Source organism: Gymnoscopelus microlampas, assembly GCF_963454915.1.
Source record: "Gymnoscopelus microlampas genome assembly, chromosome: 12".
NCBI lineage: Eukaryota > Metazoa > Chordata > Actinopteri > Myctophiformes > Myctophidae > Gymnoscopelus > Gymnoscopelus microlampas.
The window spans coordinates 40,486,518-40,508,467 of NC_139949.1; the positions used below are offsets into that span (position 1 = coordinate 40,486,518).

At 41.5% G+C, this 21,950-nt stretch overlaps 1 protein-coding gene across 3 annotated transcripts in view; it reads left to right on the top strand.

Annotated features, from left to right (window-relative positions):
• The window catches only part of LOC311056572 (serine/threonine-protein kinase TAO1-like), a 55,789-nt gene that overhangs the window by 10,618 nt on the left and 23,221 nt on the right, over nucleotides 1-21,950 (top strand). For all 3 annotated transcript variants that reach the window (XM_084073284.1, XM_084073283.1, XM_084073285.1), the window contains exons 2-10: nucleotides 3,764-3,932; nucleotides 5,161-5,433; nucleotides 6,037-6,108; nucleotides 12,650-12,751; nucleotides 13,942-13,987; nucleotides 16,388-16,484; nucleotides 17,606-17,719; nucleotides 19,660-19,751; nucleotides 21,759-21,852. In XM_084073284.1, coding sequence (XP_083929410.1) covers nucleotides 5,302-5,433; nucleotides 6,037-6,108; nucleotides 12,650-12,751; nucleotides 13,942-13,987; nucleotides 16,388-16,484; nucleotides 17,606-17,719; nucleotides 19,660-19,751; nucleotides 21,759-21,852 — 749 coding nt within the window. In that variant the 5' untranslated portion in view covers nucleotides 3,764-3,932; nucleotides 5,161-5,301. The remainder of the gene's footprint in view (nucleotides 1-3,763; nucleotides 3,933-5,160; nucleotides 5,434-6,036; nucleotides 6,109-12,649; nucleotides 12,752-13,941; nucleotides 13,988-16,387; nucleotides 16,485-17,605; nucleotides 17,720-19,659; nucleotides 19,752-21,758; nucleotides 21,853-21,950) is intronic.

The window sequence follows — 21,950 nt, forward strand, 5'->3', positions numbered from 1 at the left end:
ACTTGAGGGGGTTCCAGGGGGTCCCCAGCTAAATGATGGATAGGAACCAAATGGACCCTTATGGGTCTGCAACTCTGAGAGTGTACAAATGGTACAAATTTGTACACTCTCAGAGTTACATTAACATTGATTTTACAATATGAATTGGGGTCCCAGAGATATAAATGCCATTAAATGCTAGAGAGCCGTAAAAATCTTCTCTTATGGGGGTCCCTGGCTTATCTTTTAAAATGGGGGTCCGCGGGCTAATAAGTGTCAATTTGGGGGTCCTTGACATGAAAAAGTTTGAGAACCACTGCAGTAGAGCAATGACCCTACGTGGTCTGAGCCGTGTGGCCCATAGGGCAGGAGCCTATCTGCTTTTTTTCTGTAGCATGAGGCGCCTTGATGTACAAGTAGACATGACCCTAGTATGTCACAGGGACCCCCAATCCAACCAGTGCCAAACAGGAAGGCATTGGGTCCCATTTGTATAGTCTCTGGTATGACCAGGCCGGGGAATCGAACCCTGCCGTCCTCCCAGTGTCGTGGCGGACACTTTAACCACAAGGCCATTGAAAAGCTGGAGCGAGGGTGGCAAGGAAAAACTCCAGGCTCTACGGTGGGCAGCCATCTGCCTTGACCATGTCGGGGGGGAGGAGAGGGGTAGAGAGAGGGAGAGACAGAGATGGATCGTATTTTGAAACATTTGATCAGCAAGTATATTTGTAATTTGTAATAAGATACTTTTTAATGTATTTGTGCCCATCTCCGCTTGATATCAAAAACAAAATCTGAGACACTCATCTGTGAGTACTTGTACCTGTACTATGTACCTGTCTGGATACTTAACCCATTAAGACCTGGAACTGTGTCATTTTTAGATTTGAGCTAAAAAACATTATTTTACACTTTGGGCTATTCAAAAATAGCAGATATACAAGCTCATAGCGCGGCACCGAGTGCCGCGCTACGAGCTTGTAGATCTGCTATTTTAGAAAAATCGTGAAAATGTGTGCAAATCTTTGAATATATATATTTTTAAAGCAAACATTTTTAACTAAAATCTTTGCTTCTGGAGGGTCCCTGGAACAAGATATTTTGATGGGAGTCGGCGGCCAAATACATATAATTTTAGGGGTCCTTGACATGAAAAAGATTGAGCACCACTGATACAGAAACATACGTTTTTAAGAATACTGTTGAGATTTAGGAGACATGTAGAATCGGCTTCAGGTCTCAATGGGTTAAAGTCATTCCTAGAATTGATCTCTGAGTCTGATGTTAATTTCACTCTTGAGTGTACATTTGCCTATGGCTTTATTTGTACACTCTTTATAACATGTATATACTGTGGCAATGAGTGTATTGTATGTCTCACCTATTCATAAGGCTCATTGCCTTTACACAGCATGGGTGGAAATCGGTGCACAAAATACTGTGATAGACAAACCAGGTTTATATCCATTTCTTGAACGCTCTGTTTGTTGTGATTTGTCGTGCGCAACCGCGTGCACGACATGTGTCTGTTCATTCCTCCCTTCCAGATCAGTCTTGTGACTCAGTTTTAAGTGTGTTTGTGTGTGTTGTGTGTGTGTGTGTGTGTGTGTGTGTGTGTGTGTGTGTGTGTGTGTGTGTGTGTGTGTGTGTGTGTGTGTGTGTGTGTGTGTGTGTGTGTGTGTGTGTGTGTGTGTGTGTGTGTGTGTGTGTGTGTGTGTGTGTGTGTCTGTCTGTGTGTGTCAGCTGATTTAGTTATCTAGTCCATTATAAGCCTACACATACAGTACTCTGCTTATTTTCATTTAGGTGCCCCTCCCCATTCACATTTTTCAACAAACAAAAGGCCAGTATGAAGGCAGTTTCACACTGCAGACCATTAAAATGGACATAAGATTCCTGTACAATGGAATGGTGCTCCTCTGTCCCTACGTAATATTGGATTGAATTTTTTACTTTGTATAACTTCGGCATAGATCAATGACCTCTAGGATCGCACAGCTGTTTTGAGAAGTGTTGCTCAAAAGAAATGATTGTGTGTGTGCACGCATATACACACACACACGCATGGATCAATGATCTCTAGGGTTGCACAGTTGTTTTCAAGAAGTGTTCATCGAAATAAATCGAAAGAAATATTGTGTGCAATGCATGCATATAGACAACACTTGCATATTTAGTCTTTCTTTCATCACGAGGCAACACAAAAGAGACACACACACACACACAGCGTACTTATGCATGTGGCGGCATGCCACGTCAATAAAGTAAAACATTGTTTGCACATACTGTGCTACATGCAGTACACAGATTGCTGTGACCCTCAATCATTTAATTATAGCCTCTCCAACACGCATGGATACACACAGACACACACACACACACACACACACACACACACACACACACACACACACACACACACACACACACACACACACACACACACACACGCACACGCACACACACACGGCCCTCATTAATATAGACAACAGGCCAACAGTAGACATTAAATCAATCCTGTGATAGGATTATTTACATTTCCCAGTTAGTCCAGTAGCCTAATTGCCGCAAGGTTGTTCTGAGCTGAAGTACTTTTGATGACTCAAGACTTTCAAGGTTGGTGTGCAATTTGTGAGTTTATCCTCCAGAGTTTAGTCGTGGCTAGTGTTGTCATTTGGTCACAGTTGCTACAGTTTTATTATGTGGTTGGTTTTTGGTTCCTCCAGTGCTAGTAGTGGTAAAAGTGTTAAAGACACTTTAGAATGAAAGAAGCTTGGCTATTTGTGTTTAAGCTATTCGGCTCATCATGAATAACGCACACTGTTGCTGAACAATACATGTAAAATGTCTCAGTGTTGCTCCAAGGAGGATAGTTGGGGGCAGGTAATATTTAGAACCTATTCTCGCGTAGCCAGGCGATCAGAGATCTCTACTCACTACTGATGCTTATTGTGGCATCTAAATTCAATGAATGGGCTAAAACTGTGTGGGAAGTGGAAACGGTTCAGACATTTTAAAAATAACCGCATCACAGACGGAACGCAATGCAAAGACTTGAGGGCGGGCGGTCCTTCATATGGGATGATAGTATCTGGATTGGTTTTCAAATCAGTAGGCGTTGGTTTATTAGCACTGCTTTTCTCCACCGTCTAAGCCCATTCAATTAATTTACGTGAGACTAGGTACCTGGATGATCATCAGTGTTACTCATTTGCACCGATCTTCTACTATTGGAGGGGAGGCCAAGGCCAAGTGATTGGATTTCATTTAGCCCATTAAGACCTGGAACTGTGCCATTTTTAGATTTGAGCTAAAAAGCATTATTTTACACTTTGGGCTATTCAAAAATAGCAGATCTACAAGCTCATAGCGCGGCACCGAGTGCCGCGTTACGAGCTTGTAGATCTGCTATTTTTGAAAAATCGTGAAAATGTGTGCAAATCTTTGAATATATATATTTTTAAAGCAAACATTTTTAACTCATATCTTTGCTTCTGGGGGGTCCCTGAAACAAAATATTTTGATGGGAGTCCGCGGCCAAATACATATAATTTTGGGGGTCCTTGACATGAAAAAGATTGAGCACCACTGATATAGAAACATACATTTTTCAGAAAACTGTTGGGATTTAGGAAACATGTAGAATCGGCTTCAGGTCTCAATGGGTTAATTGAATCCTGTAAACCGCATGGTTGTAAACACTGAACTGATACGAGCAACCGATTATAAATGATTTAATTAAAAATATATGTTTTATAATTTTTCTTTTTATCTTTGTGCTCAGTTGCAGTTGGTGGCCCCCGATAAAGGATAGGCTACACATCTCATGGCGGAAATTGATTCTAAGGACTAGTTGACTGAGTTGGGTGGTTGGGGACACTGCAGCATCAGGATCCAAATCTTGCCCAAGTCTGGAGAAATCTCCGAGGTACCAAAGGAAAGCTACCGGAAAGGTGAGTGAAGCCTATTTACACTACCTTTTCGAAAACATACAGTATTATGCTTATTATGTAGCATTGTCACCCATGGGTGTAATTTGAGTGTGGCAGTGTATGGCAGTTGCCACACCTTGATTTTGTAGAGGCAATCTTTGTTCTGAACAGACAAGAAAAAAAAAAGAAGTGAATAATGTACATTCCCTCTGTTCACAGTATTATGATGGGTAGCTCACTCCTTTGCAATAGTGTACTTGATTCACACTCTGGGAAGTGTGTAACGTTATAAATATAAGCTATATTATATTAGCCTGGCATTGGCCAGACTGATCACGTGGGTTCACAAAAAGTTATCAGTCTGGACTGATATCAGTCTGGACTTTGGCCCCATAGGAGACGAGTATTTGTTGGCGAGATTATTTACCTGACCTGACCAGGGCCTGGCTTAATGCTCAGGCTTTAGGGGATACTAATCTCTCAAGAACAGATTCAGAGCTACGCTACTGAATCTGTCGAGAGCCCCGTTCAGAACGTGTGCGCGTTAGCTTACAAGTGGCCGTGCCTTCAGATCAGGAAGCAGGCCGCGCTTTACCCAATCAAATGTAGTGGCCGGGATTTACTGTCTGTGCGCTCCCTTCCCACTGAAAGACAAAACCGCGGAAAGATATTCACATTTTAACTTGCTCTTTCATCATAGAAACGAGTGGGCTTATAACCAAAACGATCCATGTTCTCTGGGAGAAGTGGTGTTCCGTGTAGAAATATTGTTAGTGGGAATGAAAACATAAGCGCACCACCGGAAGTGCAGCGCTGAGGGCAGACCAAAACCCCTGTTTCCTTGCGCACGGGTGCTCCATTCAGCTCGTCCCAGAGCCAAGTGAAAGAGTAAAAAACAGCAGAGGGTGCTGTTTTTCTTTTTTTTTTGGCGATGGGTTCCCAGATTGAGGGGATACAGCCCGGGGCACACCAATCTGCTGGGCAAAAAAATGAAGTGTTTTGAAGGAACGGCGGCGAAATACTGTCCGGGGGGGCTGCTGAAGTAGCTGTTAATCGGTGCCGAAAAGTGTCTTCTGCACCCCTCCCCCTGCTGATGAAGCGGGGGATCCTTTATGCCCATGTATGGATGGACATCTCTATGGCTTTCTGTTGCTTGCCCCTTTTATGCCCATATATGTTTACCTCTCCCACCACAGGTAGTAGCTTATATTTTTTCAATTACCCTTTCTTACTCCCTATTTGTGTCTAGGTTCCCCATGTCCTGGTTCCTTTGGCAGCTCCATTTCTGCAGATGAAGCGTCAGCTGCTGTGCCGTAGCTCAGCACCCAGATAGTCCCTCCTACCCCCCCCCCTTCACTCTTGCGGGTGCCAAGGGACTCCATTACCCAGGATGCCCTCCTCTGTACGGGCGGGCAGCCTCAAGGATCCGGAGGTGTCCGACCTCTTCTTCAAAGAAGACCCAGAGAAGCTCTTCTCCGACCTCCGTGAGATCGGACATGGCAGCTTCGGAGCGGTCTACTTTGTACGTTTAGTTTTATTTTGTTCACTTAACCCTTGCATATACAGTGACGTGTTCGTGTTGTAAGCTTGTACTGCTATTACCATTATTTAAACTTTTTTCTTTTTTTTTTAAGTATAATATTAAATGTAATTTCTTTGTATATTTAACCCATTAAGACCGGGGACGCATCTGCGTCTCATTTTAAGATTTCTTTGGGCTATTCAAAAATAGCAGATCTACAAGCTCATAGCGCGGCACCGAGTGCCGCGCTATGAGCTTGTATATCTGCTATTTTTTTATTTTTTTTCCCAAAAATAGCAGATCTCGGTGCCGCACTATGAGCTTGTATATCTGCTATTTTTGAATAGCCCAAAGAAATCTAAAGTGACACAGATGCGTTCCAGGTCTTAATGGGTTAAGTTATTTGTCATATCTGCCCTGTGCAATTTGTGATTATGAAGCCTAAAAACCAAACGGGAATTTAAATTGTATTTGTGTTCAAATGCCAAAAACACAATTAAAACGTTAATCGACACAATTATTTGTGTGACAATTAAGCGTCAACTTAAATTTGTAATGGTGACAGCCCTATTTGTGTCTAAATGTTCTTCCTGTGTGTTGTAGGCGCGGGATGTGCGCACCAATGAGGTGGTGGCCATTAAGAAGATGTCTTACAGCGGAAAGCAGTCCAATGAGGTCAGGGTGCAGCAGAACAACCCCTTAGCACAGTCAAATCTTTGTTGTGTGTGTTAATTTAAGTCAGAGTGTACAAATGAACCCGTACAGGACCCCAAAAGGACCCGTAAGGACCCCTATCCATTACAAACGGATAAGGGTCCATTTGGTTCCATTTGTACACTGGAGTTAAATTAACAAAATGTCACGAATCACATCAGAACTATGCAAAATATATTGTTTAACTTTATGGACATTGTTCTTTTAGTCTCTTAAACAAATGAAGGCTGTGTATCCCTAACCTGGATACATTTGAAACCACATTTTTCTCTCTTTTCGTGACTCATCCTCCACACTAATCCAGTGTTTTCGTAGCCTGGCATGGCCAGACTAATATCACTGCGTAGATATTAGTCTGGAATCTCTGTGTGGAACCTGCATTTCCGAGGGGCAAATTCAAAAAATGCCTCTGGTGATAAACCTGCCCCATATTTGCATACTGGGCTCTGATTTGTCCCTCACAACTTCGGAGGGAGAGAAATGAAATCTCTATTGAGAGGGGCCAGACCTAATCTGCCATGGACATTTTGTTTTTGCAATGGCAGATTCGTCTGGAACCAGGCTAGTGTTTTCGTCCACCCCAAAAAATGGAACTTTTCCAAAACGCTGACATCTCATTATGAACCCAAACTCGAGAAATATCATACCAAAAAAATATCATTGTGATCTTGTAGATCGGCTATTTTCAACTCATTTAGAAAATGAAAATTAGAAATGTTTTGCCTGTAATGACACATGCCCAAAATAGGGACACCAGGTTGTGTTTCTATAGGCCAGTCCACACCAATGCAAATCCTTGCAACATGCAACTACTTGCAACTCCTTGCAACATGCAATTACTTGCAACCCTTATCCCCAATGGCAGTTGCAAGGAGTCACATTGGTGTGGTCTGGCCTTAAAATCGTTTTGTTGCAAGGAGTTGCGACTAGTTGCATTGGTGCGGTCTAGCCTTATCGCTTTGACAATTGGTCGGGAAACGTTTCTACATTAGTGTGGACAATGATGGAATGCTACACTGGTGCCAACTTGGAAATGCCATCATGCCACATGTGTAATCACTACGGTACATTTGATTTAGTATTAGCTGGCACCATTTAACCCTGTATGATGGTGTCATGGCAAAAATAGCCGACCTACAAACTCGCAACGTGTCACGATGACAGTGACACATCGTGTCACAGCTTGTAGATGGGCTATTTTCAGAAAAACTAATTGAATACATGGCCAAAATGGGGACACCAGGTTGAAAGTGGTTAAAGGTTGCTGATGGTGTAGTTGTTAAGAGACATAGGATTGGCCCGGACCTCTGGCCTTGCAGTCCGGGCACCTAGGCTGTTGTGTAGCCTTGGGTTCGAGTCCCGTTCCCGAAGAACTGTACTGTGTGTCTTGACCCATCTCACTCTCCCTGCTTCCTGTCTATCTCCACTAATAGTCATTACAGTCATTACATTACAGTCATTTAGCAGACGCTTTTATCCAAAGCGACTTACAATAAGTGTATTCAACATAGGTAGGGAACGAAAACTACTAATCACCAGAAGTTTTAAGTACATTTCCTGCAAAAACAAGCAACCAAGAGTATACCTAGCGCTAAGGTAAAAGTGCAATATATCAGCTACCTACTTTCTTAAACAGATGAGACAAAAATGGCAAAATCAAATGAGCACAAGCTAAAACAAATAAGTGTATCGACTAAACAAGATCCAATAAAACAATACAAAAATAAAACAAGAGTTCGTACAACTAGTTTATAAATAAAGTCAGAAAAGACTCAAAAAATATCAACAACAAAAAAAGAGAGAGAGAGAGACATAGGATTAAGTTGAAGCATTCTTTACTTTAGTGGAGTTTTTCCAATTTTCAATACTTTTACTTTTACTAGGAAAATATTGTACTTTTACTCCACTACAATTATTTGAAAGCTTAACTCCCTGAGTGCCAGGATTGCCAGAATTATTTCAGAATTGATTCTGAAAAGTGCCAGCGTTTACAGTTCTAAGTTAAACAAGGAGTGGATGGAGCTGCACATCTTCAGATGACGATATCTTGGGTTCTGAACATGTTTTTTTTTTACTATTTTTTCAAAAACACGTCAAACACGTTAATGGCACCCAGCGCCATAGCGGTAAAAACACGTCAAACACGTTAATGGCACTCAGTGAGTTAAGTTAGTAGTTACTTTTTAGATTATAGACCACTTAAGATCTATATATATATTTCGGCTGTTTGAAAATAGCCGATCTGCTATTTTCAAAATATGTTTATGCATTTTGAAAACTTTAAATTGGACATTCTGCATAATGAGTACTTTTACTTTTGGTACTCTAAGTATATTTTGATGCCAATACTTTTGTACTTTTACTAAAGTAAATTCTGAATAGCAGACTTTTACTTGTAACAGAGTATTTCTACATTGCAGTATTGATACTTTTACTTCTATCACTGGAATCAGATTGGCTTCATCAAGTCTGAAAAGCAAGAAACCACATGGAAACTGATCTTTGTTAATCAGATGTGAACCGCATTCTTAGGTGGTTTGAAATGCGATTCAAATCTTATTCAGAAAGACGTCTCTCAGTTAGGACACTTTGGACATGGAAGCCTGATTCTATATTCCATTGTATGACGCCGTCGCTCGCCGAAAATAGCTGATTTACAATTTAGGCATTTAGCAGACACTCTTAACCCATTAAGAGCGGGAACGCATCTGTGTCTTTTTTAGATTTGAGCAAAAAAGCATTATTTACACTTTGGCTATTCAAAAATAGCAGATATACAAGCTCATAGAGTGGCACGAGTGCCACGCTACGAGCTTGTAGATCTGCTATTTTTTTTTAAATCGTGAAAATGTGTGCAAATCTTTGAATATATATATACAATATATAATATATATTCTTCTAAAGCGAACATTTTTAACTGAAATCTTTGCTTCTGGGGGGTCCCTGGAACAAAATATTTTGAGATGGGGGTCGGCGGCCAAATACATATAATTTTGGGGGTGCTTGACATGAAAAAGTTTGAGCACCGCTGATAATAGAAACATACGTTTTTCAGAATACTGTTGGGATTTAGAAGACATTTGTAGAATCGGCTTCAGGTCTTACTGAGTTAATCCAGAGCGATTTACAGTAAGCAAGGAAAACACGAGATAATACATCAAATGCATAGCAATAGTAATCTAGGTTCATAAGTAAACAAAGAACCTATCGTCAGTCTAAACAGTATAATGTAAAAAAAATCACACCCAGTGTGAAGTGGGCGGTGTGGTCACAGTGGTCATCACAGTGATGGAAGTTCACTTAAAGAAAAGTAATATTTCTGAAGTGTGTGGTGATATTTATAGTTATTAATTACATCATGCGTCTTGCTAGCTAATCACAGTACTGGGCTAAGGGTGTGAATAGAGGTGTACAATGGTTGGTCCACAATGGGTGATTCACTTAAAAAAAACATAAATGTGTTTTTTTAAGTGCATAGTCCTATTTATAGGGCTATGCACATGTGTCATGTGTTTCACTAGCCAATCTCAGTCCTGAATAGAGTCAGCCAATAAAGTCAGCCAATCATATTACAGCTAGTGGTCATCACAGTGATGGAAGCTCACTTAAAGAAAGGTATAGACTTGCATTGAATGTGTAGGGGTTAGGGGTGTACAATGGTGGCCAATCACGGTGCAGGGTTAGGGGGGTACAATGGTGGATAGTATAGATTTGCATTGAATGTGTAGGGGTTAGGGGTGTACAATGGGGGGGGGGTACAATGGTGGCCAATCACAGTGCAGCGAATGTCGATGTCCAAACCTCACATATAGGGGCGGTTGCACCGCCCAAAAATCTATAATCTCATCTGTACATTGAAACTATTACAAACTATAGGATGCCAGGTCTACAAATGACCTGGCATCATGATGCGTTGTGAGCTTTTAGATCAGCTATCTTTGCCGATGTCTGAATACACAAATCTGACCTGATCGGATGCAAATTATGTTGTCAGTCCTAAAGATACGATTTGAGAAACAAATCAGATGTGGCTGTAGTCTGAACAAAGCCTAAGTAGCTGTGTTTACCAGCCAAAATCCCCCTCAAAGGCAACAAAGCACATTCTGCTCTTTTTATTCTTGTTGTTTACTCACAGTAGCTGCTCTGGAAGTAATGACAGCTTCTAGACAAGGATTTGATAATTGTGGACAGACTTGGTAGTGAGTCAAGCTAACCAGTAGCTATGTGTGATGTTCTCACAATGGCTTTTATGCAATACTCGGGAAACACTATATTTATGATCACTGTCTAGAACTCTATATTTAGACTCTTCATACAGTAAAACTTTAACCTCCCGGTTCGGGAAACGGGTCTGCCTCAGCCATGCTGTCAATCAGGTCGAGGACATTTTCAAACAACAGGAGGGACAACAAAGCAATCATTGTTTGGTTAAACCGGAAATACAGGTATTTGAGCTGTAACGCTGACAAGGATCTTTTTTTCAACTGTACAACTGCATTTTTCTTCACGCCATGGAATGTACATCATCAACTTAATGATAGCATAGGATTGTAGATGTACACTGTACAATGTGTTTAGACTCTTGGTTCACTCGTGATCCTAGTTGACTGACGCACTACACTGACTCTCTGCATTTGCTGTGTGTGTTTACCTTGCTTTTTGTAAGTCACTCTGGTTAAGAGCGTCAGTTAAATGCCTAAATCAGGGGTCTTCAACATGGGGTCCTCAGAGTTACTGCAGGGGAGCCGCCAAATTTTTGTGTGATAGAATCTTTTTATTTATTTTAACCTTATTCTGAGGGGAACATTAGCCGTAAATAGCCGATCTACAAGCTCACAACGCCTCGCAAAGCGAGGTGTTGAGCTGTTTTCGGCCATGAGGTTTGGTGTTGAAGGTACCAAGTACAGAGCCAAAGGTCAATTTTACTATGTATTGAGGGTTTAAGTGGTTAAAGTAACACAATCAACACTGATGATAGTGCTGTCAAACAAGTATGGAATCTATGAAAATGTTTAATCTGCAAAACACTATTTTATTGCAATATGTAGTGGGGGACGGGTCCGTGCGGGTCCCTGCTTCATCTCTCTCTCAGCTAAGGAGTTTGTGGCCTGAAAAACGTTGATGACCCCTGGTCTAAATTGTAAATTGATGTAGCACAAATCACTAGCTGCTGTGATTTGTGAAATTAAGTGCACCAAAGAAAAATGCTGCTATGGCATCACCACCGCTCTGCTGTTTGTAAATTAAGTCAACACACCAAGCCTGCCAGATGTTAATCTTTTAGTTTTAACAGCTTAAATCCTATGTACTTTATTGACCAGGGTCCGCAAGGGTGCTATTTTTGGCCCACTGATTTTCCCCGTATGCACCAAATCTCTTCCCCAAAAATAGCACGTCACAAGCTTGTAGATCTGCTATTTTCGCAGAACGTTCCCTCCCAATAGGAATGCTAGGGTTTTAACCTCCACCTCATACAGTATTTTTACTGTATGAGGTGGAGGTTAAAACCCTAGCACGCACGCACGCACGCACGCACGCACGCGCACACACACACACACACACACACACACACACACACACACACACACACACACACACACACACACACACACACACACACACACACACACACACACACACACACACACACAGAGTCTTGCAAGGCCCAAGGTCAACCTTAAGCACTCACTGTCACTGACCCCTTGCTTCTACTGCATGCTAACACTCATGATTTCAGATTAGCCCTAATCAGATTACACCTAATCTGTGTGTGTGCGTGTGTGTGTGTGTGTGTGTGTGTGTGTGTGTGTGTGTGTGTGTGTGTGTGTGTGTGTGTGTGTGTGTGTGTGTGTGTGTGTGTGTGTGTGTGTGTGTGTGTGTGTGTGTGTGTGTGTGTGTGTGTGTGTGTGTGTGTGTGTGTGTGTGTGTGCACACTCACATACAAACCATAGCAATGTATTGTCCAAATCTCCATTTAAATGTGCATTAAGTGATAATTCTCTATATTTAGATATAATCACTAATTACTCCTCCTCCTCCTTTGCTGTGTTTGCACTGTATGTTTGCATACAGTGAAATGTGGTATCTGCATCTAACCTGCATTCTTTATCTTATAAGTATCAGGAGCAGTCGTGAATCATTGCTATTGTGTGTTTGTTCAGTAACAGGGGTCTCCCTGTCTCTGCAGCTCTTTAGTAAACAGAAAATGCATTTTCAGTTTGGAATACCAATTTTATCCAATCAGCTCTTACAGGTGAACAAATGAAATTGGAAGTGATGAAACTTAAAAACAAGCAGACAAAACGGGAACTGGAACACTATAAAATTGGAACTGATAAATGGATTCCTCTCCTGATTGGATGAAATTGGCAACCCACCTGAAAATGCATTTTCCGTATATATTGAAGCGTTTGAGAGGTGGCAGTTATTGAACAAACACTCTCTTCTCTGTTTTAACCAACAAATATCACTTCAACTACTAATGCTCCATTTCTCCTAACAGAAATGGCAGGACATCATAAAGGAGGTGAAGTTTCTCCAGAGGATTCGACATCCCAACAGTATAGAATACAAGGGCTGCTACCTCCGTGAACACACAGCATGGGTAAGACACGGTACATCCAGTGGCTCACAACCTTTCTTCCTTGGAGCCCCCCTTCTTACAACGGGACAAAGCTGAGATTCTCCACACACAAACGCACATGCACGTACCCACACAATTTTTTTTACCACTTAAGCCCCATACTCGTACGATGAATAGCAATATTTTTAGTGTGTGCTTCACAATGATGTTACATGCGGGAGTTTAAAATATTGAACTGCCTCCAAACAGACCAGGCCTGTGATCTTTGGTGCCCCTGAAAGGGGGCCCAGACCCGAGGTTGGGAAACCCTCCCGCTGTTCTCCATTAACGACATTCATTACCCCAAATCCCTTGGGCCTCACCTCATTTTAAAGCACTGCTCACACCAAGCAAGATAACTACTGTATAACGATAATTTAATGTGAGTGTCCACACTGATGAACGATAACTGTCAGCTGTACAGTCCAGCTTGGTCAGAGAGCCCACGCGCACAGAGGCAGAGAGAGCGATCTCTGCCTCCATAGTTCTGAAAAGACACATGCAATGGGATATATGGATAATCTGACACAGATTATTATGTATACGGAGGCTAGATAGTTGCAGATTACCTGAGGTAATCCCAGCTAGCCTACCAGCCAGTGTTGGCTATTTCTCCTCATCTCCGTTACTTATCACAACAAACTGATGGCATCCCAGCTGCCTTTGGGATAGATTTTGATTGGCTGTTAATGTTTCTGCCAAATAAATAATAAATACTAGAAAATGTGCTCCTCGGAGCACAGGTCTCCGCCAGTACTGTTCCTGATTAATCCTGTCTTACCTATTTACATTACATATTGTCACGTGTCACTTGACCAATCTTAGCTTGGCTGATGGAAGCTCACTTCAAAAAATATAAATGATTTTTTGAAGTGATACACCTATTTATAGGTTTCTATTTCGTCATGCGTCTTGCTAGCCAGACACGGAAGGACGGAGACGAAAACATACTCTCCACCTCTGGCGGAGACAATAATGCCATAACATTTGTATAACAATGATATATCTTCATCTAGCATATCATATATACACAGTACACACGTGCGTGTGTGTGTGTGTGTGTGTGTGTGTGTGTGTGTGTGTGTGTGTGTGTTTTGTGTGTGTGTGTGTGTGTGTGTATGTGTGAGTACACAAACATTTTACATTCTGTCTTTACTTGTTATTTTACATAGTTGGTGATGGAGTATTGTCTCGGCTCTGCCTCTGATCTCCTGGAAGGTAAGTGAAAAAGATATCACTCCTCCTTCCACATCTGACCGTAGGTCTGATTTCAACCTCCCCACTGTCAACAAGAAAGGATATTTTTGCGGGTTTTGGTTTCCAACTGCACTCCAAAGCCAAATAAGTAGTAATTAGGTGACTCGTGAAACTGAGAAAAATTACTTCAGAGTCAATCGACCCGTCCCAACAAAGCAGAAGGGGATTGTTTGTATGGTGGCATTTGTGGGTTTAATTTCTGTTCATTGGAAATGTAAAGTGTACTTGCGATCTGTGTAACCCATTAAGACCTGGAAAGCATCTGTGTCACTTTTTGATTTAAGCTAAAAAGCATTATTTTACACTTTGGCTATTCAAAAATAGCAGATATACAAGCTCATAGCACGGCACCGAGTGCCGCGCTATGAGCTTGTAGATCTGCTATTTTTTTTAAACCGATTTGTGCAAATCTTTATATCTAACTATATAAATGGCGAGCAACTTCCGCACCCTCGGTGGTGACACCCCACAGCTCTGTTATCGGATAAACAACGCACCGCCAGACCACATGTCGCCTACTGACTCGCCACGGCGGCCGCACTGAATTTACGCCTCGCGTAGGGGACATCTCACTGTTCACTACACCTTTTCCACCGCGCAACATAATTAATTCTACTCACCAAATGTCGGACAAAACGGAAGGGGAGGCAGCTTCGTACCGTTTACCGTGCGCACGACCTCATCACCACAACACCAGGCAGCCGCTGCGGGTTTTTTTTCCTTTTTTTCCAAACTTTTTTTTTGGTCACCATTTTCTCCAGGCACCATTTCTGGTGTAACGTCGGGTGTTTCATTTCACCAGCCAATCACCTTTCACGTTGCCACGTCCGTTGCCACGTCGCGCTGACGTACGCTAAACAAGCGCTGCCGTGCGCACAATGCAAACGAGCCCAAAGGCGCGCAAAAATAAGCCGACCATTGCTTACACACAAAGTCAGACCTGGCAACGCAGCCTACGCCAATCATGTGTGAGAGATCTACAAGCTATGGGGCAGAGACGCCACCGTATCTTAGCAACAACTACAGCGCTCACTCTCATTGGTCGTGTCACGCTAAGAGCAGTCTCCAGACAATGGCATCGCAGACAGCTTGCTGTTACTGCTGTAGCCATCACAGGCAGTTGCAGCACGACGGACAGGGCGCTGTGATAGCTGCCATGTCGCTAACGCTAACCTGGTTGTCATGCCTGCAGCGGCTGTGCAATCACTTTGTCAACAATGCACGTTCGTGTGGTGAATGTCTATATTGCTGCTCAGTTCGTCCATTGTAGATGGTGTATGTTTGTGTGTGTCTTCTGGAGAACTATGTAGCCCCCCCCCCCCCAAATACACGTACTCACAACAACACCAGGCGGCCGCCATCTTGCAGAAAGGGCTGCCATTCGCCAGCTTTCAGAAAAACAAGCAACCACCTTCATATTTTTTTTTTTTTTTTTTTTTTTTTCCTTTTGGAAATTTTCATCCCACGATTTCCGCGCGGACCACCAGGGGGGCCGCGGACCCCCTGGTGGTCCGCGAAACATACAAAATATAATTTCTTCTACTTATTTTTCATCATTTTGTAACTTTTACTTTACACTTTCTTACAATTTTTTTTTTTTTTCCCTTTTTGCAAATGTTACTTAGACAATTTGTCTACCCCCATATACACACGCCCACGCGGGCCCCGTGCGCGTACATGCCTCTAACAGCCATAATCCCCATCTATACTGCCCACTCTGTGCTGCAGCTACACGGATACAGACACAGGGACACGGAGGGACCAACAAAGCAAAGCCCCGTGCGCGGCTGGGGTTGAGGGGGGCGTAGCCCCCCGAAACTCTAGTATATATATATATATATATATATATATATATATATATATATATATATATAATATATATATATATTTTTTTAAGGCGAACATTTGTAACTTAGGTCTTTACTTCTGGGGGTCTCTAGAACAAAATATTTTGAGATGGGGGGGTCCGCGGCCAAATACATATCATTTTGGGGGTCCTTGACATGAAAAAGTTTTATCACCACTGATATAGAAACATAGGTTTTTCAGAATACTGTAAGAATTTAGAAGACATTTTGTAGAATCGGCTTCAGGTCTTAATGGGTTAAAGCTATACCCTCCCCAGCTGTGCTCATCACTGTAATGCAGTGGTTCTCAAAGTGTGCTCCAGGGACCCTCGTGGTTCCTTGATGGGGTTCCTCTGAGATTGTAAGGGTTCCATTTGTACACTCTTGAGTTATGGGAGTCCATGAAATTAAAAGATTGAGAACCACTGCTGTAATGAACAGCATTAGGAAGTGTGGGGGGTGACGGGCAGCTGATGTGACAATCCAACTAAAAAAAATTCTCTCCTCCCTCCAGTTCATAAAAAGCCTCTGCAAGAAATGGAGATCGCTGCCATTACCCATGGTGCTTTGCAGGGCTTAGCCTACCTTCATTCCCACAATATGATCCACAGGTAAGAGATTCTGATGACTGCTCTAAAATGGTGAAAAACATGGCAGTGTACGCCTGACGGCGTGTCGCGGGTTCGAGTCCCGATCCCGACGGCCTTTGCTGCATGTTACTCCCCATCTATCTCTCCCCATTTCCTGTCAGCCTACACTGTCCTAGGCATAAAAAGCCCCACAAAAAGAAGAATCTTTTAAAATGGTGGAAAACATGTTGTTGTTCATTTCAGTCCATCTTTGAAGACTATACGCATGCATTAACAACTGAGACATGACATGCAGGTAGCAGATAGAGCAACTTCTCAGTCACGCAATCCTATGATTGGTGCGTTGATCTGGTCAGCCATAAGCCAATCCATGAATTGCCTGGCAATCTGGTAATCAAGCAGCACCTGTTTTTAAAACAAAGATATTACACCCATAGCAATCAGTAGAGATCATGCTCTGGGGAACGTCGACGAGCTCGGTGAAGTTTCATGGCAATCCGCCCATTAGATTTTTAGATACCATGTGTGAAAGTAGAAATTGTGGTTGGGGTAGAGCGTTGGACAAGACAGACAAATCTGTGTGCCACTGCCAACCCCACATTATTATTGCAATTCAAATATACAAAAAGTCATAAACTATTAGCTACTTGTACGCACTCATTTCCCAATACAGAGGCAAATTATAGATTTATTTTCCACCTGCCATCTGTCTTTTGGGGTGAATGGTTTAATTTAAATGTTTTTTCTTTTCTTTTTTTCCCCATTAATATTCAGCCAGAAGCTTGAAAGATATGTTGTTTGGGACTTATATTGACGGTGTCTCTCCACCCTGTATATTAATCCTGTACATTATTCGGCTTATTACACGGCTACTTATGAGCAAATTCAATAATTTGACATGCATTATCTATTTAAAAATATTTTATTAGCTTATAAAGTTTATACTTCCTTCCTTAACAATGTAAACCCAGTCAGAGCAGCGCTCTGTTATGGAGATACAGTATAACAGAATGCAGAAGGCATTATTGACCAATCAGAATTGAGCATTCAACAAACCCTAGTAATAATGAATATTGTAGTAATGTACTAATAGTTTTTTTTCTCCTGTTAAAGTCTATGTTTTATTTGGCTTCTTCATTCAGGGATGTCAAGGCGGGGAACATCCTGCTAACTGAACCCGGGCAGGTTAAACTCGCGGACTTTGGCTCCGCCTCCATTGCCTCGCCCGCAAACTCCTTCGTGGGGACGCCATATTGGTAAGGGCCACGTTGTCAAGGCTATACTGACTGAATTGTTGAACTCTTTGACTGCCAGAAATAAAACATAATTTGCCACGCCACTGCCAGCGATTTTTCGAGTGTTTTCACAAACCTTTAAGAAAAATCATAGAATATTCATCTCCAGTATGATTGATCCCCCGATCGCTTTAAAAGACGTATCTGAGTCTCGTAGAATTGGAGGGGAGGGGAGCGAGCCGTCGCGATTAGGGGTGTGCCGATATATCGTCCCACGATATATCGCGATACGTTTTCGTGACGATATGTATCGTTTTGGGAAAAAAAATATCGTTTTGAAAAAAATAAAAAATAATAATACTTTATTTTTAGGGCCGGGACTTTATCGCGTTAATTTCGATCAATTAATTACAAAAAAATTAACGCATTTTAATCGCGCCTATTTTTTCACCGCGGAACGTTTCTCACTGGACGAGTTTCACACGGACCTATTATCCAGCGCACCAGGTTGGTGCGCTGGTATTATCGGTCCGCCTGAGAAGCTGTCTGAGAAGTGAGAACGACGTGGTTCTCACAACAACAGAGCAGCCACTGAATGAAGACGTGCCGCATAGCCTGCTTGATAATGTTGGCTGGGCAAATCAGAATCTGTAATGGATGCCGCCCCCCACGCGCGCGTTTGTCCCGTTTGGGGGGGGTGCGCAGGGGGAAGGGGGGGGGGGCACGATGCGGTGCGGGTCACATGCGCGCGATTTTTTTAAATAATTAATTAAACGACTATAAAACAACTAACAACAACACACTCTACCAGCCTCCAATGGTGGAAAATAGCAGATCTACCTCACAATGCCTTGTACTTGTAGATCTGCTATTTTCACATGGTTACTGTATTTTATAATATTAATCGAAATCTACAAAGTAACTTGTAACTAAAGTTTTAAAATAAGTTTAAAAGTAAAATATTTGCCTCTGAGATATAGTGGAGTTACTGGAGTAGAAGTAAAAGTATAAAAAATTTGGAAATAGGCGTATTCGAGAGTCAAGTGCAAATACCTCAAAATTGTACTTAACACATTGGGTGCCAAAACCGTATATATACGGTTTTTGCAATACTTACACGGAGTGCCAAAACCGTATATATACGGTTTTTGAAAAAAAAAAAAAAATTCAAAATTTCTTTTTTTCAATTTTTTTTTTTTTTTACCTTCTAAGCACCAGGAGATATCATTTTCCGAAGATTATGACTCCAATCCACTTTCTGGTTAACTTATGACTTCAAAATCCTGTATCTCGGCTCCTAAAAAATGGTTAAAAAGTCCTGGCACTCAGTGTACTCTGTTTTAAAAAAAACCTGGCACCCAATGTGTTAAGTACAGTTCTTGAGTACATTTACTTAAAGACGTTTACCAAAATCCATTTGAAAACATTTTTTTTCATTGATCTCAGGTCAAATATTGATGTGCGATTAAAATGTGATTAATTTAGATTAATTAATTACAAAGCCTCTAATTAATTAGATTAATTTTTTTAATCGAGTCCCAGCCCTATTTATTTTTTATTTTTTTTACAATCATTATAATCAGGCATGCAAACAGCCCCGAGGTGAAAAGGGTGACAACATGTTGTTTTTTTTTCGGGTCAGGTGTCACACTATCGCCCTATTTGGATTCAAAACGGCTATTGTAGCTGAAAAGCTACAAGTTTGCATGTCTGAATAATGCAAAAACAGAATTATTTGTTTGCATTTGCTTTTTTTCTCCCCCATATATTTTCATAATAAAAAAAGTGCGTATCGTATCGAAATTGTGAGCCAAATATCGCATCGTTTGGTGAAATTAGTGTATCGGCACACCCCTAGCCGCGATCATCCGTTCCATAGTTGTAGGCAGTTGAATGTAGGCTGTTATTGCCAAACAGGAAAGCCAAATCGAATAACTGTTTTTTTTTTGCCTTTTCTCCAGGATGGCCCCAGAGGTGATTCTGGCCATGGATGAGGGCCAGTATGATGGAAAGGTGGATGTTTGGTCTCTAGGAATCACCTGTATAGAATTAGGTAGGTGCATCTATTGTATGTCTGTGTATATCTATGTTTGTTTTGGAGGGAGTATTGGTTGGTTGGTTGCAATAGGAATTGGACAAGGAACTTAGTATCAATACATGTTTATTCACAGCTTTGGACATATATCGTACATACAGTTTCTTTTTTTACAATGTGTTAATTGTTCCTTTTTTAATTACAGCGACAACCACAAAACACTTATGCATACATACCTCTCTCTCCCCCCAACCCCCTCCCAGCATCTCCTTAACAAGGACTCACATTCCCAGAAAGTCATTACATGTTACAGTTAATCACTTTGTTTTAGATTGTGTATCTTTACCTTGTTTCCATAGTCATTAAAAAGCTACTGCACCTGAATAATTGAATCAAAGTTAGCTAGACATTATTGTGAGGGTAATAAGGTTCGAATTCCGTTAAGAATTCAATCCTTTCTCCATGGACTATTTTCGGCTACAACATTCAAATCAACACTTTACGCAACTCACTTCGGTTTGTTAGTTAGTTGTTAATTAGTGCAAAAGAATAAAAAACAAAACAAAAGGCAGCAGCAAACAGACGTGTGTTTAGCTTTGATTTAAATGAACTAAGAGTTGTAGCAGACTGCAGTTTTATGGGAGTTTGTTCCAGATATGTGGTTCATAAAAACTAGACGCTGCTTCTCCACGTTTAGTTCCGACTCTGGGGACAGAAAGCAGACAGTACCCATGGATCAAAGCTCTCAGTCGCTACAACTGATTTCTGTCATTTGGAAGCCAGCATGTCTTCTATGAAAGCATGTCGCGCACCGAAAATAGCAGATCTACAAGCTCACAACACGTCTCGCTGCAACGTGTTGTGAGCTTATAGATTGGCTGTTTTCGGTTATTCGTTATTTTAAGATTCGGTTATTAGTTATTTTAAGATTAACCCATTAAGACCTGGAACTGTTTTAGATTTGAGCTAAAAAGCATTATTTTACACTTTGGGCTATTCAAAAATAGCAGATATACAAGCTCATAGCGCGGCACCGAGTGCCGCACTACGAGCTTGTAGATCTGCTATTTTTGAAAAATCGTGAAAATGTGTGCAAATCTTTGAATATAATATAAAGCACATTTTTTTTAACTAAAATCTTTGCTTCTGGGGGTCCCTGGAACAAAATATTTTGATGGGGGTCCGTGGCCAAATACATATAATTTTGGGGGTCCTTAACATGAAAAAGATTGAGCATCACTGATATAGAAACATACGTTTTTCAGAATACTTATTTAGTATTGTCTCCTAAATAGTAGAGATTTAGGAGACATGTAGAAACGTCTTCAGGTCTCAATGGGTTAAGATTAAAGAGTATTTGAAGTGATCAAACTAGCAATAGAATACATGTTTAGAAGCATTTTCCATGGTCTCAGAAATGTCATGAAAGCAAAGGTTAATGCCTCAAAGCTGGGATTTTCTCAACTGGTTGGCTGTACTATGTGGAACAGCAGCAACACAGGTTTAGAATGATAATACCTAAACATCATCGAAAAACTTTCAGTCATGGGATTTTATTTTGCTTTACTCCATGCAGCCCTCGACGCAATTGGTTAGACCTACAACAACCAACTACCAATTTTTTTTTTGCACTCGCAGATTCGTCTGGTCCCAGGCTACAAATAGCCCTCATCAGAGCATCTTACACAACACGTCAACAATCAATCAAAAACACACATCCAGTTATGCAGCCTGTATCATTCAGAATCGGGTTTTATTCGTCACATCACAGATTTATAGGTGTAAAGCACTGGTTGATGGTTGTGTTCTTTTGTGCGTTCTCCATAGTTTTGTAGTATTCCGCGAGAAGAGAGAGGGCAGAGGCAGAGTGAGAGGAAAGAGATAGAAAACAGGTTAAATAGAATGTTTCTGCAGCGTCTTCCTGCACCTGTTCAGTGGTGAAGAGCTGTAGACAAGAGGGTTTGATTCATTAAAGATCTGTGCTGTCTCTGTTCTAATAACTGTAATTATCCTTTTTGTTGCCAGCGGAGAGGAAGCCGCCCTTGTTTAACATGAATGCGATGAGTGCCTTATACCACATAGCGCAGAATGAGAGCCCAACACTGCAGTCCAGTGAATGGTGAGAAAGACAACACACCCGTACACACACACACACACACACACACACACACACACACACACACACACACACACACACACACACACACATTCATTTTT